Source organism: Odontesthes bonariensis, chromosome 13, assembly GCF_027942865.1.
Source record: "Odontesthes bonariensis isolate fOdoBon6 chromosome 13, fOdoBon6.hap1, whole genome shotgun sequence".
Lineage (NCBI taxonomy): Eukaryota > Metazoa > Chordata > Actinopteri > Atheriniformes > Atherinopsidae > Odontesthes > Odontesthes bonariensis.
The window spans coordinates 19,403,816-19,420,999 of record NC_134518.1 but is presented as its reverse complement, the minus strand read 5'-3'; the positions used below and the strand labels follow the sequence as shown (position 1 = coordinate 19,420,999).

General features: G+C 39.9%; 2 protein-coding genes across 15 annotated transcripts in view; both read right to left on the bottom strand.

Moving 5' to 3' along the window:
* Positions 1–17,184, bottom strand: part of LOC142397747 (protocadherin alpha-C2-like) — a 192,766-nt gene that overhangs the window by 133,816 nt on the left and 41,766 nt on the right. Inside the window, exon 1 of one of the 14 annotated variants that reach the window (XM_075481362.1) lies at positions 14,496–16,981. The exons of 10 other annotated variants lie outside the window; for them this stretch is intronic. In XM_075481362.1, coding sequence (XP_075337477.1) covers positions 14,496–16,856 — 2,361 coding nt within the window. In that variant the 5' untranslated portion in view covers positions 16,857–16,981. Of the gene's footprint in view, positions 1–3,628; positions 6,013–7,289; positions 9,732–11,287; positions 13,755–14,495; positions 16,982–17,184 lie in introns of those variants that run through there. 3 more of the 14 variants (XM_075481360.1, XM_075481368.1, XM_075481366.1) reach the window with 3 other exon arrangements.
* LOC142398093 (protocadherin alpha-3-like) lies at positions 130–2,720 on the bottom strand. Its single transcript, XM_075482074.1, has 2 exons — positions 256–2,720; positions 130–141 (listed from the first exon to the last, which is right to left on the bottom strand). The coding sequence occupies exons 1-2, from the start codon at positions 2,611–2,613 to the stop codon at positions 130–132; spliced, it is 2,370 nt and encodes a 789-aa protein (XP_075338189.1). The 5' UTR covers positions 2,614–2,720.

Sequence of the window (17,184 nt, the reverse complement as noted above, 5' to 3'; positions counted from 1 at the left end):
ATGCAAAACTGTTAAGTTGTCAATCAAAGTATGTGTCAGGTTGATATCAAAATAAAAGAACAAATTGAAAATGTATTATTAAGATTAGTCACCCTACTTATAAAGTGTATTCCTGAGGAATGTTGACAATTAAGTGTTACTCTACACGAGACCAAGCATATGCAAACATACCAGGAGTTAGACAACAATGCTGATTATTGAACATAAATACACAACACTGCCACTGAAAAGCAGCTGTAGTCAAAAATGCCTTACCTCTTCAGAAGCATGTCTTCTATCAGGTAGCACGAGTGTATTAGCATGGCTGCCAGGAACAATAGTAGATCCTATACTCATTCTGGGTCCAACCAACATGTACCGTTTGTCTCCAGATCTGTACTGGATGCTGTGACACAGTGTCCCATCGTAATTAGTCTCTTGTAGATACTTAGAAGTATAGTCTGTGGATTTTGAGCACTGCATTGCAATCAGCACGATGATACTGATGAGAAAAAGAAGTGAAACTGAGCCCAAAGTTATCATCAGGTATAAAGTCACATTGTCCTCTTCGTCCACTTTTGCTGCACTTTTAACATCAGAAGCTGCAAAAGCCTCTTTGGGCTCCACAAGTTTGACAACCACAGTAGCTGTTGCTGAGAGTGAAACGTTGCCATTGTCTTTGACCAGTATGACCAGTTTATGCTCAGCCTCGTCTGTCTCTGTGAATGAGCGATGTGTTCTGATCTGTCCTGTATAGCGGTCCAAACCAAAGAGACTGTGGTCAGTAACTTCCTGCAGTGAAAACAGCAACCAGCCGTTATATCCTATATCAGCATCATAGGCTCTGACTTTAGTCACCAAGTGTCCTGCGTTCACATTGCGGGGAATCTCCTCCACACCTTCAGCAGAACCGTTGGAGCTGACTGGATACAGGATGACTGGAGCGTTGTCGTTCTGATCCAGAATGAACACGTTCACTGTGACGTTGCTGCTTAGCGACGGAGTTCCAGAATCTGTGGCAACAACGTGGAACTTGAAGGTTTTCAGGGTTTCAAAGTCAAAACTTTTCAGCGCCACAATGTCTCCAGTTTCAGAGTTAATGTTTAAAAATGAAGCTAATTTATTATTCTCGCTTCCATCTCTGACAATATGATACGATATAAGAGCATTGTTGTTCTCATCCTGATCAAAAGCTTTAACAGAAAACACTGAAGCTCCCGGATCGTTACCCTCAGTGACATAGAAAGTATACGGGCTGAGTGAAAACTCTGGGCTGTTGTCATTCACATCTGATACCACAACAGTTATTGTTTTTTCAGATGACAACGGAGGTTGACCTGCATCTTTTGCAGTTATTGTCAGCTCATAAATAGGCTGTTTCTCTCTATCCAGAGGCGATTTGGTCACTAATGAAAACATCTTGTCTTGTAAGGATGATGACAAAACAAAAGGAACATCTTCATTTATCAAGCAAATAACCTTTCCATTAAGACCAGAGTCAAAGTCATTTACACTGATTAGAGCAACTGTAGTTCCAGGTCTGGAATCTTCATTAATTGAACTGGAAAATGATGTAACCTCAATCTCTGGTGCGTTATCATTTACATCAACTATGGTGACGATGACACTTTTTTCTGTCGTTAGTGGAGCCATACCTTTATCAGATGCTTGGATTTCAATCTCGTATTTGTCATTTTCCTCGTAATCGACAAGTCCTTTGATAGTTATCTCTCCTGTTAATTGGTTGATCTCAAAAATGTTAAATAAACTACTACTCACGCTGTTACCGAAGGAATACACAACCTCCCCATTCTGACCTTCGTCAAAATCAGTTGCGTTGACCTGTATGACTGTTGTTCCCACTGGAACATTTTCTTTCAGCACAACAGAATAAATTTCCTTTGAGAAAATCGGTGTGTTATCGTTCACATCCAAAACATTTACTAGAATATTCATGACTCCAGATTTTGGAGGCTTGCCCCCATCAAATGCGGTCAGCACTAACGAGTGGCTTTGCGCTGCCTCCCTGTCCAAGGCTTTTTGCAAAACTAGTATTGGTATTTTCCCATCCTTTCCTTTATCTTTAACTTCCAGACGGAAGTGGTCGTTTTGGTTAAGCTTATATTGTTGCACGGACAAAAAACCACTGTCTGGATCCCGTGAAGGTTTTAGTTGGAATCGTGCTCCGGGCAACGCAGATTCTGAAATCTCAAGCGTTTTCATCGTTTCTGGAAAACTTGGAGAGTGGTCATTTATATCCAGCACCTCGACTGCAACATTGTGTACCTCCAATGGGTTTTCCAGTACGGTTTTAAGATTTATTAGACAAATGCTGCTCTGCGCGCATACCTCTTCTCTGTCAATATTTCGGCTCACATACAGGATGCCATCGTTTTCGTTTACATGGAAGAGGGGGTCCGCGCCACCAGAAACAACTCGGTACTTTCTTGTCTTCAGTGTGCTTTTGTCTAGCCCGAGGTCCTTTACTATATTTCCAACCACAGCTCCTTTGTTAACTTCCTCGGAGATCGAATACCTTAATTCCGCTGATACCACACTCCACAAAAACACAGCAGCAACGCATCGAGTCATAGATCCTGTAACGATTCGTTTCTCCAGTCTTTTTTGTTCCATTGTTATTCCCGATGCCACTAGCACTCATTCACAAGAAAGAAAACTGAATTGCAATTATCTTTTTCATTACATCCATGTGTGAAAATATTCGCTCACTTCTTAGGTCAAACATGAAGACACAAAGAGCATCTTGAAATAGCTGTGAGCTCGGAAATGGCTCCGTTAATAAAACAGGCAACGGCATCAAAGCCTGAACCAAAATGCAATGACGACAAGCGTAGGTGATGCTTACTTGCTCGATAATACTGACACCGTGCGACCAATATTATCACCGTAATAACTGAGGGGATGTTAACACATCGGTGCAAATAGTAGATTCAATATTTCCTTCTTGTTCCCTAAAAACGGGACAAAATGAAGATAAGTTCATGAAAATATAGAAAAAAGATGACTCACTTTTTCCTTGTTCTGGTAAAGTGGAAAACAAGCCATTACAAAATGTTGGGGAAAGCAAGCAGTGGAAACCAAACAAAACAAAGTCTAACAACAGAGACAATCCGACTGAGACGGAACACTACACTCCTCCCTTTGTTTTATCAGATTAATGTAGTTATTTCAAATCAAAGACCAATAAAACATTACTTTGGATGTTTATCGGTTAAAACAAATGGACACACATGATGATAAATTAAAGTAAAAAAATTCAGCACCACATATAACAATTTTAACTTATATCTGTCCAGCTACGTTGGAGTTTTTATTTTTCAATTTAGTTGATAATGCACCATCAGCACCGGACAAAAACTTCTGCCTCGTTATCACACCATACCATTCCAAAGTAACCACTTTGCGCAAGCATATCAACACATGAATATAAATGATACAGTGTGATGTGCATTTACAACTACTAAAGCTCTCTAATACCCCTCGGTAGTATCTTCTTCAGTATGTGTTAAAGTCAGCATAGGCTATGTGTAGCATGGACTCGAGGAAATGAAAATGGGTGTTTGAACAAGTTAATAAGCAAATGAAACTGCCACTGAAAACAAGCCAATGTTTTCTCAAGAATTCTTACCTCTTCAATTGCTCTCCTTCTGTCAGGAAGCACAAGTGTGTTTGCATGGCTGCCAGGAACAATAGTAGATCCTATACTCATTCTGGGTCCAACCAACATGTACCGTTTGTCTCCAGATCTGTACTGGATGCTGTGACACAGTGTTCCATCATAATTGGTCTCTTGAAGATATTTAGAAGTATAGTCTGTGGATTTTGAGCACTGCATTGCAATCAGCACGATGATACTGATGAGAAAAAGAAGTGAAACTGAGCCCAAAGTTATCATCAGGTATAAAGTCACATTGTCCTCTTCATCTACTTTTGCTGCACTTTTAACATCAGAAGCTGCAAAAGCCTCTTTGGGCTCCACAAGTTTGACAACCACAGTAGCTGTTGCTGAGAGTGAAACGTTCCCATTGTCTTTGACCAGTATGACCAGTTTATGCTCAGCCTCGTCTGTCTCTGTGAATGAGCGATGTGTTCTGATCTGTCCTGTGTAGCGGTCCAAACCAAAGAGACTGTGGTCAGTAACTTCCTGCAGTGAAAACAGCAACCAGCCGTTATATCCTATATCAGCATCATAGGCTCTGACTTTAGTCACCAAGTGTCCTGCGTTCACATTGCGGGGAATCTCCTCCACACCTTCAGCAGAACCGTTGGAGCTGACTGGATACAGGATGACTGGAGCGTTGTCGTTCTGATCCAGAATGAACACGTTCACTGTGACGTTGCTGCTTAGCGACGGAGTTCCAGAATCTGTGGCAACAATGTGGAACTGGAACGTTTTCAGGGTTTCAAAGTCAAAACTTTTCAATGCCACTATGTCTCCAGTTTCAGAATTAATGTTTAAAAATGAAGCTAATTTATTATTCTCGCTTCCATCTCTGACAATATCATAGGAAATAAGAGCATTGTTGTTCTCATCCTGATCAAAAGCTTTAACAGAAAACACTGAAGCTCCCGGATCGTTACCCTCAGTGACATAGAAAGTATACGGGCTGAGTGAAAACTCTGGACGGTTGTCATTCACATCTGATACCACAACAGTTATTGTTTTTTCAGATGATAACGGAGGTTGACCTGCATCTTTTGCAGTTATTGTCAGGTCATAATGAGACTGCTTCTCTCTGTCCAGTGGGGATTTTGTCACTAGTGAAAACATTTTGTCTTTTAAAGAAGGTGATAAGATGAATGGAACATCTTCATTTACATTGCAGATCACTTTCCCATTAAGACCGGAATCCAAGTCATTTACACTGATTAGAGCAACTGTAGTTCCAGGTCTGGAATCTTCAGGGACTGAACTGGAAAATGATGTAATGTCAATCTCTGGTGCGTTATCATTCACGTCAACTATCGTAATAATCACGCTTTTTTCCGTTGTGAGAGGAGCAAGACCTTTATCAGATGCCTCAATTTCAATTTCATATCTGTCCTTCTCCTCGTAGTCTATTAAATCTTTAACAGTTAGCTCTCCTGTTAATAGATTAATATCGAAAAGATTTAATATATTTTGATTAACACTGTTGCTAAATGAATACATTACATCTCCGTTTGGGCCGTCATCTAAATCGGTGGCATTCACCTCTATGACCGTTGTTCCCACGGCAGCATTTTCACTTAGCGTCACAGAATAAACATCTTTAGAGAAAATTGGTACATTGTCGTTTACATCCAAAACTTTAACGAGAATATTCATATTACCAGTTTTCGGAGGTTTACCTCCATCCTGGGCGGTCAGTATCAAAGAGTGACTCCCTGCAGTTTCCCTGTCTAAAGATTTTTGGACTACCAATATTGGTATTTTACCATCGTCTCCTTTATCTTTCACTTCCAAACGGAAGTGATCGTTGGGGCTGAGTTTATACTGTTGTACGGAGAAATGACCACTGTCTGAATCGCGTGCCGCTTTCAGCTGAAACCGTGCTCCAGGTAACACTGACTCTGAAATCTCCAGTCTTTTATTTGTCTCCGTAAAAGTCGGTGAATGGTCATTAACATCCATAACTTCCACTTCAACATAATGGATTTCCAGTGGGTTTTCTAAAATGGTTTTCACATTAATCACACACGTGCTAATCTGTGCACACACCTCTTCTCTGTCGATCTTTCTGCTGACATACAGGATGCCATCGTTTTGATTAACATGAAAGAGGGACTCCGCATCACTTGAGACAATCCTATATTTCCTTTCTTTCAGTGTCTTTTTCTCTAATCCCAAATCCTTTGCTATATTTCCAACCACAGTTCCTTCATTAATTTCCTCGGAGATCGAGTATCTTAATTGCGCTGAGGCAACATTACTCAAAAGAACAGCAACCATACATATGACTCGATATCCTTGCGCACTCCAATGCTTGCATCTTCTTTGTTCCATCGTCAATTCCGGAATAATCAGTTATCCACCACAAAGAAAACGAAAAAAATAGTATTCGGGACCCCTCTGAACGGTAGCTTCCCTTTCCCTATGGAATAGCAAATATGAATTGCAATTCAGGTATTCACAAAGAGAGAAACAAGAACAGACTAGGCTGCGCTAATAATGAAGAGAGAATGCTATCACGAGGTGGAACCACAACGTAATGACGACACCCTCGCGTGCTGCTGACTTTTAATATCGCACTGACACCATGCGACCAAATATCGCTCTGCACAAAATGTAAAAGGATTTAATTACTTTAGAAAAATTAAATTATTTGCAACCGACCGCAACACCTCTGACCACATACTCAAGTTGCTTGAAAGACAAAAATGGGTGATTTTCTTCTCAGCTGATATTGGAATTCAAGATATTCCCAAATTGAATTTAATGAAACTGAGATTTTGAACATATTTTGAAGATTTTATATAACATTTGTAAATACGAGGTAATTGTTAAGAATAAACTCCTGGAATGACATAACATTCCTAACATTGAACGGCTTTGAAGAAACTAATGAATAACAGCAACAAAACTTTTCAGCACCAAGGAAAGTTTTAGCAACTAGAATATACAGCTGAGTATGGTGACTATTGCTTGACATGAAATAATTAATTTATCAAATTTCTGGTTCCTAACGATTTTAAATTTGAAGTAAATGCAACGTAATTTATGTTTTCAACGTTTCACAATGCATTTAATTTATAAAAGCAATAAGTTGAAGGTTAAATGCGGTTTATGACTGACCATGATATGGACATTGCAATGTACCTTCTCTTTAGCTTGATTGAACATTTTTAATTCAAATTAAGTCAGATAAAGTCACTTTGGTTTAACACATCAGCTGTAGGCTGAAGTAATCTGAGGGAGCAGAAGAGATCAGGACCATGGACAGCGACAGCAACAAACTTAACTGCAAGCAAGCTACATTTTTAAATCATATGACATTTTAGGTGTGTTGCTAATATACCTCAGATGAGCACTGACCTGTTTGACTATTCCATGCTGTTAAAATTACTATTGTGAAGGTTATAATTATGCCTAGAAAATTATGCTCTCATATGTTCTAGATTAAGGTAGAAGAAAGCAAAGGAAAAATCATAAGAATTTCACTTTTCAATAAACTCTGGAAATTGTGTCTTATTGTCTAATATGCTGCCCACTGAGTGCTTGTCAGAAGCATGCATCCCCACAATTCTTTGATATTAATGTTATTATCTGATATATAAAAACGACAAAACCAATTATAGCAATGCCTTACCTCTACAGAAGTTCTTCTATCAGGTAGCACTAGTGTATTAGCATGGCTGCCAGGAACAATAGTAGATCCTATACTCATTCTGGGTCCAACCAACATGTACCGTTTGTCTCCAGATCTGTACTGGATGCTGTGACACAGTGTTCCATCATAGTTAGTCTCTTGTAGATATTTAGAAGTATAGTCTGTGGATTTCGAGCACTGCATTGCAATCAGCACGATGATACTGATGAGAAAAAGAAGTGAAACTGAGCCCAAAGTTATCATCAGGTATAAAGTCACATTGTCCTCTTCATCTACTTTTGCTGCACTTTTAACATCAGAAGCTGCAAAAGCCTCTTTGGGCTCCACAAGTTTGACAACCACAGTAGCTGTTGCTGAGAGTGAAACGTTGCCATTGTCTTTGACCAGTATGACCAGTTTATGCTCAGCCTCGTCTGTCTCTGTGAGTGAGCGATGTGTTCTGATCTGTCCTGTATAGCGGTCCAAACCAAAGAGACTGTGGTCAGTAACTTCCTGCAGTGAAAACAGCAACCAGCCGTTATATCCTATATCAGCGTCATAGGCTCTGACTTTAGTCACCAAGTGTCCTGCGTTCACATTGCGGGGAATCTCCTCCACACCTTCAGCAGAACCGTTGGAGCTGACTGGATACAGGATGACTGGAGCGTTGTCGTTCTGATCCAAAATGAACACGTTCACTGTGACGTTGCTGCTTAGTGACGGAGTTCCAGAATCTGTGGCAACAACGTGGAACTGGAACATTTTCAGGGTTTCAAAGTCATAACTTTTTAACGCCACTATGTCTCCAGTTTCAGAGTTAATGTTTAAAAATGAAGCTAATTTATTATTCTCGCTTCCATCTCTCACAATATGATACGATATAAGAGCATTGTTGTTCTCATCCTGATCAAAAGCTTTAACAGAAAACACTGAAGCTCCCGGATCGTTACCCTCAGTGACATAGAAAGTATACGGGCTGAGTGAAAACTCTGGGCTGTTGTCATTCACATCTGATACCACAACAGTTATTGTCTTTATAGATGATAACGGAGGTTGACCTGCATCTTTTGCAATTATTGTCAGGTCATAATGAGACTGCTTCTCTTTGTCTAGCGGGTATTTGGTCACTAATGAATACATTGTATCTTGTAAGGATGGCGATAAAGCAAAAGGAACATCTTCATCTATAAAGCAAATTACCTTTCCATTGTGACCAGAGTCCAGGTCATTTACACTGATTAGAGCAACTGTAGTTCCAGGTCTGGAATCTTCAGGGACTGAACTGGAAAACGATGTCACTTCAATCTCTGGTGCGTTATCATTCACGTCAACTATCTTAATAATCACGCTTTTTTCCGTTGTGAGAGGGGCGAGACCTTTATCAGATGCCTGGATTTCTATTTCATATTTTTCCCTTTTTTCAAAGTCTATTACATTTTCAACAGTTATTTCACCCGTTACTGAACTGATACCAAACAAGTTTAAAATATTCTGATTTGTGCTCTTGCTAAATGAATATATTACATCTCCGTTTGGGCCGTCATCTAAATCTGTTGCATTCACCACTACTACTGTTGTACCAATGGGAGCATTCTCATTGACCATGACAGAATAAACATCTTTAGAGAAAATTGGCACGTTATCATTGATGTCCAAAACTTTAACGAGAATATTCATATTACCAGTTTTCGGAGGTTTACCTCCATCCTGGGCGGTCAGTATCAAAGAGTGACTCCCTGCAGTTTCCCTGTCTAACGATTTTTGCACTACCAATATTGGTATTTTACCATCGTCTCCTTTATCTTTCACTTCCAAACGGAAATGATCGTTAGGGCTGAGTTCATACTGTTGCACGGAGAAATGAGCACTGTCTTGATCCCGCGAGCCTTTTAACTGAAATCGTGCTCCAGGTAAAACGGACTCAGAAATCTCCAAAGTGGTCTCATTCTCCTGGAAGCTGGGAGAATGGTCATTTATATCCAGTACCTCCACCCTGATGTAATGTACTTCCAGTGGGTTTTCCAGGACAGTTTTCACATTAATCACACACATACTGCTCTGCGCACACACTTCTTCTCTGTCAATCTTTCGGCTCACGTACAGGATACCGTCATTTTGATTTACGCGGAAGAGGGGCTCCGCGTCACTCGAAACAATCCGATATTTCCTGTCTCTTAGTGTGATTTTATCTATTCCCAGGTCCCTTGCTATATTTCCAACCACAGTTCCTTCGTTAACTTCCTCGGAGATTGAGTATCTTAATTGCGCTGAGGCCACACTCAACAAAAGCACAGTAACCACGCATCCGAGCAGATATTCTCGCACCCTTCCTGACACACGTTTCCTTTGTTCCATAGTCAGTCCAGGAGAAATCAGCAAACCACCAAACAGAACAAAAATCCTCTGTAAAGACGGAATCCAGCACTCGGTGGAGGCAGTCGGTCACTTCCTATATTTGTCAAATTGGAACATACTGACCATTTTAACAGCACACGCACAGACACAACTACGCAGTGTTTGGAGCGGGGACGTTAATAAAGAGGTGGATCCAAAAAAGGAATGAAGACAAGCTGGGATAAGGGGGACTTTTTACATTACACTGACACCATGCGACTTTCTGTCTTACTGCAGAAACATAACCATACTTTGTGACATTAGATAGTTTATTTTTACCCATCAGTAAGGGGCAGTTAGTTGGGTTAAAAGGGAGTAAGATGATCCTTAGACTTCTCATAAGTCCACAATACTTGAAAGACAAGTAATTACAGATAATTAAGTATAATATTTTACACAGCAGGAATTAATGTAATTTGCAGTCTGTTATTATCATTGTTAAAAAAGATTAAACATTTCATACCTATACTAGTATCAGATAATACGCCAAACCATTTCAGCACCAGATGCAACAATCGTAAAACTTTATTTATTTATTTTCTTTGTACCTGAGGGCATTATCACACCTTTGTGTTGCACATGCCTCAGTAATGGACTATATATATATTTATATATATATATATATATATATATATATATATTGTCATCAACAAACACAGTAAGTCACCTCATAGATTTAATTGAAATGTGTAAGGTCACCTGCAATTTGTCTTGTCTTTAGGATGACATGTTCACTGGGGTTGCTGTCTAAAACAGTTCCTATATTTATTCTGGGTCAAACTAACATGTACTCCTTGCATTCAGGAGTACTGGATGATATATCAATGTCCTATCTTAACATGTGTCATGCAGATTTTTGGGAGCCTCCGGTTTTGAGGCATTGTATTGAGATTATCAGTATAGTGCTAATGAAGAAGAAGCTGAAACTGAAGCTAGAGTCACATTAAGTTTCAAAATCTTCTTCAATCGCTGCAGCTCTGTAAACAACGGCTGTTTCTGCTACAAGAAATGTCGTCATGTTCATTCACTACGTAATGTTGAACATTGTATCTCTCAATTTAATACATTGTGAAATTAAATGCACACCTTGCTGATGGAGTCACATGATTTTATATAGCTGAAGTCACCCTAGTGTGATTTATCACTTAAGACAAATTAACACATCCTCTCACATGGAGCAAACATGCACGGCACTGCTGACAGTTGTCTTCACTAACTTTACTTCTGGTTTGCAACATCTGGTGAAGTAATTGCATCTTCCTAAGATCTAATTTCTACTTCTCGAAAGTGATTTACCAATAATGCTGTTAGTCAGAACTCGGATGAATTGAAAATCAGTCAGTTCTTCTTTTTTTGAGGAATGACTCTGTTTATCCAACAATAGCGATAAGGAAAGGGTTCCATTGCTGGTCTTTAAATATCAAATTGAGAACAATTTGTAAAGTACAACAAATGTTTCACTGTTTATATATAAAATAACTGCTGAAAGAAAATGATGACCTGGTTATTGGTTACAAGCACATGGAGTAACATTTTTCTTTTTATATGAATATAGTCCTACTTTTCTGAAAAATAAAACAAAAACACTTTTAAATATGCCTTACCCCTTCTGATGCTTTCCTCCTATCAGGTAGCACTAGTGTATTTGCATGGCTGCCAGGAACAATAGTAGATCCTATACTCATTCTGGGTCCAACCAACATGTACCGTTTGTCTCCAGATCTGTACTGGATGCTGTGGCACAGTGTTCCATCGTAATTAGTCTCTTGTAGATACTTAGAAGTATAGTCTGTGGATTTCGAGCACTGCATTGCAATCAGCACGATGATACTGATGAGGAAAAGAAGTGAAACTGAGCCCAAAGTTATCATCAGGTATAAAGTCACATTGTCCTCTTCGTCCACTTTTGCTGCACTTTTAACATCAGAAGCTGCAAAAGCCTCTTTGGGCTCCACAAGTTTGACAATCACAGTAGCTGTTGCTGAGAGTGAAACGTTCCCATTGTCTTTGACCAGTATGACCAGTTTGTGCTCAGCCTCGTCTGTCTCTGTGAATGAGCGATGCGTTCTGATCTGTCCTGTATAGCGGTCCAAACCAAAGAGACTGTGGTCAGTAACTTCCTGCAGTGAAAACAGCAACCAGCCGTTATATCCTATATCAGCGTCATAGGCTCTGACTTTAGTCACCAAGTGTCCTGCGTTCACATTGCGGGGAATCTCCTCCACACCTTCAGCAGAACCGTTAGAGCTGACTGGATACAGGATGACTGGAGCGTTGTCGTTCTGATCCAGAATGAACACGTTCACTGTGACGTTGCTGCTCAGTGACGGAGTTCCAGAATCTGTGGCAACAACGTGGAACTGGAAAGTTTTCAGGGTTTCAAAGTCAAAACTCTTCAACGCCACGATGTCTCCAGTTTCAGAGTTAATGTTTAAAAATGAGGACAATTTGTTATCTCCAGTTGCATCTCTCAAAATATGGTATACTATTAGAGCATTGTCACTATTGTCACGGTCATGAGCTACTACTGAAAATACAGAGGCCCCAGGACTATTATTTTCAGTCAAATAAAAAATGTAAGGGCTTGATGAAAACTCTGGACTGTTGTCATTAACATCAGACACAACCACGCTTATAGTCTTTTCAGTTAAAAATGAGGGGTCACCTGTATCTTTTGCTACAATTGTCACATCATATTGAGAAATTTTTTCTCTATCTAACTTTGACTCGGTCACAATAGCATACATATGTTCTTGTAATGATGGAGATAAATTAAAAGGGACATCTTGCTTTATTGTACAAATAACCTTTCCATTGATTCCAGAGTCTAAATCACTGACGCTAATGAGGGCCACCGTTGTTCCTATCTTTGAATCTTCTCTGATGGAGCTTGAAAAAGATGTCACTTCTATCACAGGTGCGTTGTCATTCACATCGATAACAGTGAGCATTATACTTTTGTCACTAGTTAGAGGAACTGGTCCTTTATCGGAAGCCTGAATGTCAATTTCATAACTTTTGCTTTTCTCAAAATCTATTTGACCAGTTACTTTAATTTCACCAGTATTTTTATCTATAGTGAAGAGCTCCATTAATTTTGAATCGACTTCTTTACCAAATGAATATATTATTTCACCGTTTGCTCCTAAGTCTAAATCTGTTGCATTTACCCGTATCACACCAGTGCCAACTGCTACATTTTCTTTAAGCGCTGCAGTATAAACCTCCTCGGTAAACACCGGGGAGTTGTCATTAACATCAAGTACATTCACAATTATTTCTATATTTCCAGACTTAGCCGGTTTCCCCCCATCAACGGCTGTTAGACGCAGCCGATGTTCCCCTGCTGTTTCCCTATCTAACTGCTTCTGCAGAACCAACAACGGTACTTTCCGGTCTTCGCCTCGATCCTTGACTTCTACCCTGAAATGTTCGTTATGACTGAGTTTATATTGCTGGATAGAAAACTGGCCTACATCGGGGTCGCGCGCAGCTTGTAATTGAAATCTTGCTCCTGGCAGAGCCGACTCTGAAATTTCAAGCCTTTTCTCTTTCTCTTGAAAAACGGGCGAATTGTCGTTTACATCGAGTATTTCAACTGCCACATAATGTATCTCTAATGGGTTTTCGAGTACAGTTTTCAGGTTGATCAAGCATGGACTGCTCCGTTCGCATACTTCCTCTCTGTCTATTCTCCTTTTCAGATACAGGATACCATCGTTCTGATTAACCTCAAACAGAGGTTCGGTTGAGCCTGCAACAATACGATATCCTCTGTCTTTAAGGGAACTCTTATCTAGTCCCAAATCCTTAGCTATATTGCCAACGAGAGTTCCATCTTGAACCTCCTCGGATATGGAATATCTGATCTGTGCCAAAGCTCCTCTCCATAAAACGTCCAAAACAATGATGAAGGCAAATAAGCACCGTCTCTCATTCCAAGCTTTACCTCTTCTTTGTTCCATGACATAAAGATAAAATAAAAAAGGATAGTCCAACAAAAAGGTCGTAGATGAAAATACAGAGTGCACCTTGTGGTTTTGAACCCTATCCAAAATATATTTTTGGAGAAATTCCTCAAAATAAACCGCAGTTGTTAATACCAATCGCTTTCCCGTTTGCTGTTTGAGAAAAATGTAAGGGCATTGGTATCGCTGGTTGCGTGACGTGCTGCAAATACACGGAATATATGAGCTTCACTGACACCAAGCGTTTAAAATGGCATTTACACACATTTTAGCAGTGTTTTAGCAATTCATTTGGACATAGAGAATATACTTCCACACTGATGTTATAAAGTCAAAACAGAGCTGGTTTGACTGAGAGGAACATATTTGACGTATATTTACAATGCTGTCCTCTTTCTTTTGCATTTTAAACAATTAAATCATTGCTGCTTATCATTTATATAATTTATTTATCTATGTAAATGATATGAGCAGGTAATGCGCAATAAACGTGTATATGTTACAAATATAGGATTTAATATGAAAATGATTTCGAAAAAATAAGAAAGAAATGATAACTAATGAATGAAGAATAATATACTAACAATGGTATCACATCCAAAATATTAGCATTGATCTAAGAAATATATATGTGCTCACAACACTTCCGAGGCTATTTGAAATATCAAGACACACGTCAGCACATAGGACAGTAAAACATGACTGCTGAAAAACAATCCAAATATAAAAACCTGTCTCCTGTTAGAGATATAATACAAACGATCACTTAAGAATCAAACAAACTTCTCATCCGAAAAACATAAAAGAATAAATAATCTGTCATTTGTAACAAAAATGACCTTACCTCTGCAGATGTATGTCGCCTGTCAGGCAGCACGAGTGTATTTGCATGGCTGCCAGGAACAATAGTAGATCCTATACTCATTCTGGGTCCAACCAACATGTACCGTTTGTCTCCAGATCTGTACTGGATGCTGTGACACAGTGTTCCATCATAATTGGTCTCTTGTAGATATTTAGAAGTATACTCTGTGGATTTTGAGCACTGCATTGCAATCAGCACGATGATACTGATGAGGAAAAGAAGTGAAACTGAGCCCAAAGTTATCATCAGGTATAAAGTCACATTGTCCTCTTCATCTACTTTTGCTGCACTTTTAACATCAGAAGCTGCAAAAGCCTCTTTGGGCTCCACAAGTTTGACAATCACAGTAGCTGTTGCTGAGAGTGAAACGTTCCCATTGTCTTTGACCAGTATGACCAGTTTATGCTCAGCCTCGTCTGTCTCTGTGAATGAGCGATGTGTTCTGATCTGTCCTGTATAGCGGTCCAAACCAAAGAGACTGTGGTCAGTAACTTCCTGCAGTGAAAACAGCAACCAGCCGTTATATCCTATATCAGCGTCATAGGCTCTGACTTTAGTCACCAAGTGTCCTGCGTTCACATTGCGGGGAATCTCCTCCACACCTTCAGCAGAACCGTTGGAGCTGACTGGATACAGGATGACTGGAGCGTTGTCGTTCTGATCCAGAATGAACACGTTCACTGTGACGTTGCTGCTCAGTGACGGAGTTCCAGAATCTGTGGCAACAACGTGGAACTGGAACGTTTTCATTGCTTCGAAATCAAAACTTTTCAGCGCCACAATAACACCATTTTCAGAATTCATACTTAGAAAGGATGTAAAAAAATGTTCTCCTCCTTTTCCCCTTAAAATCAGATATGAAATAAGAGCATTGCTACCGTCGTCGTGATCTTGGGCTGTCACTGATAAAATAGTCTCCCCTGGGATATTATTTTCTGTAATGTAGAAAGTGTATGGGTTCTGGGAGAACTTGGGGCTGTTATCATTCACGTCGGAAACAAAAATTGTGATACTTTTCTCCGATGATAAGGATGGTTCACCCGTGTCTTTAGCGAAAATTATCACTTCATATTGGGATTTCTGTTCTCTGTCCAAAACCTGTTTAGTTACCAGGGAATACATGTTATTTTGTAAAGATGGAGAAAGCAAAAATGGGAGGTCGTGGCTTATGTGACACGTCACTTTACCATTAAGACCAGAGTCTGAGTCTTTTACACTAATCAACGCTACTGTCGTTCCTGGTTTTGAATCTTCTGGTATCGCACGTGAAAAAGATGTAACTTCAATCTGTGGCGTATTGTCATTTACGTCAATGATATTAATAATGACGGTTTTGTCTGTCGTCATTGTTGCTGCCCCTCTATCAGACGCCTGGATATCAATTTCATATCTATCACTTTCCTCGTAATCTATGGGTCCTGCCACAGTGATGATTCCAGTATCAGGGTTTAAATCAAAACGCGCGCGTACCCGTGCATCCACATCATTACCAAATGAATATAAAACTTCCCCATTCGAGCCTGCATCCAAATCAGTTGCATTTACTTGGATCACAGTCGTACCAATAGCACAATTTTCCGTCACTTGTGTGGTATATGACTCCTGACTGAAAACTGGGGGGTTGTCATTTACATCGGAAACATTAACAATTATTGTCATGTTGCCAGATCTTGGAGGTTTACCGCCATCAAAGGCTGTTAAAAACAACACATGGGCGTCAACTGATTCTCTATCAAGAGGTTTTTGAAGAACTAAACTGGGTGTTTTACGATCCTCACCACGATCTTTTACTTCTAAACGAAAATGTTCATTGTGACTCAACTTGTACTGCTGAACAGAAAATGGCCCACTATCAGCATCACGCGCAGCCTGTAACTGAAATTTTGCTCCTCGTAATGCGGATTCAAATATTTCGAGCACGATTTCTCTTTCTGGGAAGCTTGGTGCGTGGTCATTTACATCCAGAATCTCCACAGTAACATAATGGACCTCCAGCGGGTTTTCTAATACGGTCTTTATGTCGATCACACAAACCTTGCTGCGGTCGCAGACTTCCTCTCTGTCCAGTTTTCCATTCACATACATTATACCATCCTCTTGATTTACTGTGAAAGGAGGCTCCATGGAGCCGTAGACAATACGGATCCCCCTCTCTTTAAGCGTGGTCTTATCAAGACCTAAATCCTTTGCAATATTTCCAACAACAGTTCCTTCTTGAACTTCTTCAGAGAGGGAATATCTTAATTGTGCTGATGTGCAGCTCCAACACGAAACCAGAAGCACCATGATTCCAATCCATGCTCTTCGCTTTCTCCATGTTTGACAAAGCCTTTGTTCCATTACGTTATTTATGAAACGTTTAAACTAAAACTTCTTTCAAAAAACCGTTTACTGAAGTAGAAGTTGTCCTCCGCATTTGTTTTCACAGTCCAACCATTCTCCAACATAGAGGTTTATTCCCCCCAACAAATGCTGTATATTGGGAATTTGATCCGCAGGCACAGCAAAGGTTCCTCTTGTATTACTATGAGATGAAGGGGGTGGGTCTGGTGGATATGACGAAAACCGGTGAATGCATTATACATCAATATACTGACACCAAGTGACCGGCAATCATACGACAGTACCAGTGTGGAGACGCTGCCTAAATGTATATTACAAACAAGAC

What these genes read in the sequence shown, in the direction of transcription:
- LOC142398093 (XM_075482074.1), bottom strand. Translation starts at nt 2,613, where the DNA reads ATGGAACAAAAAAGACTGGAGAAACGAATCGTTACAGGATCTATGACT.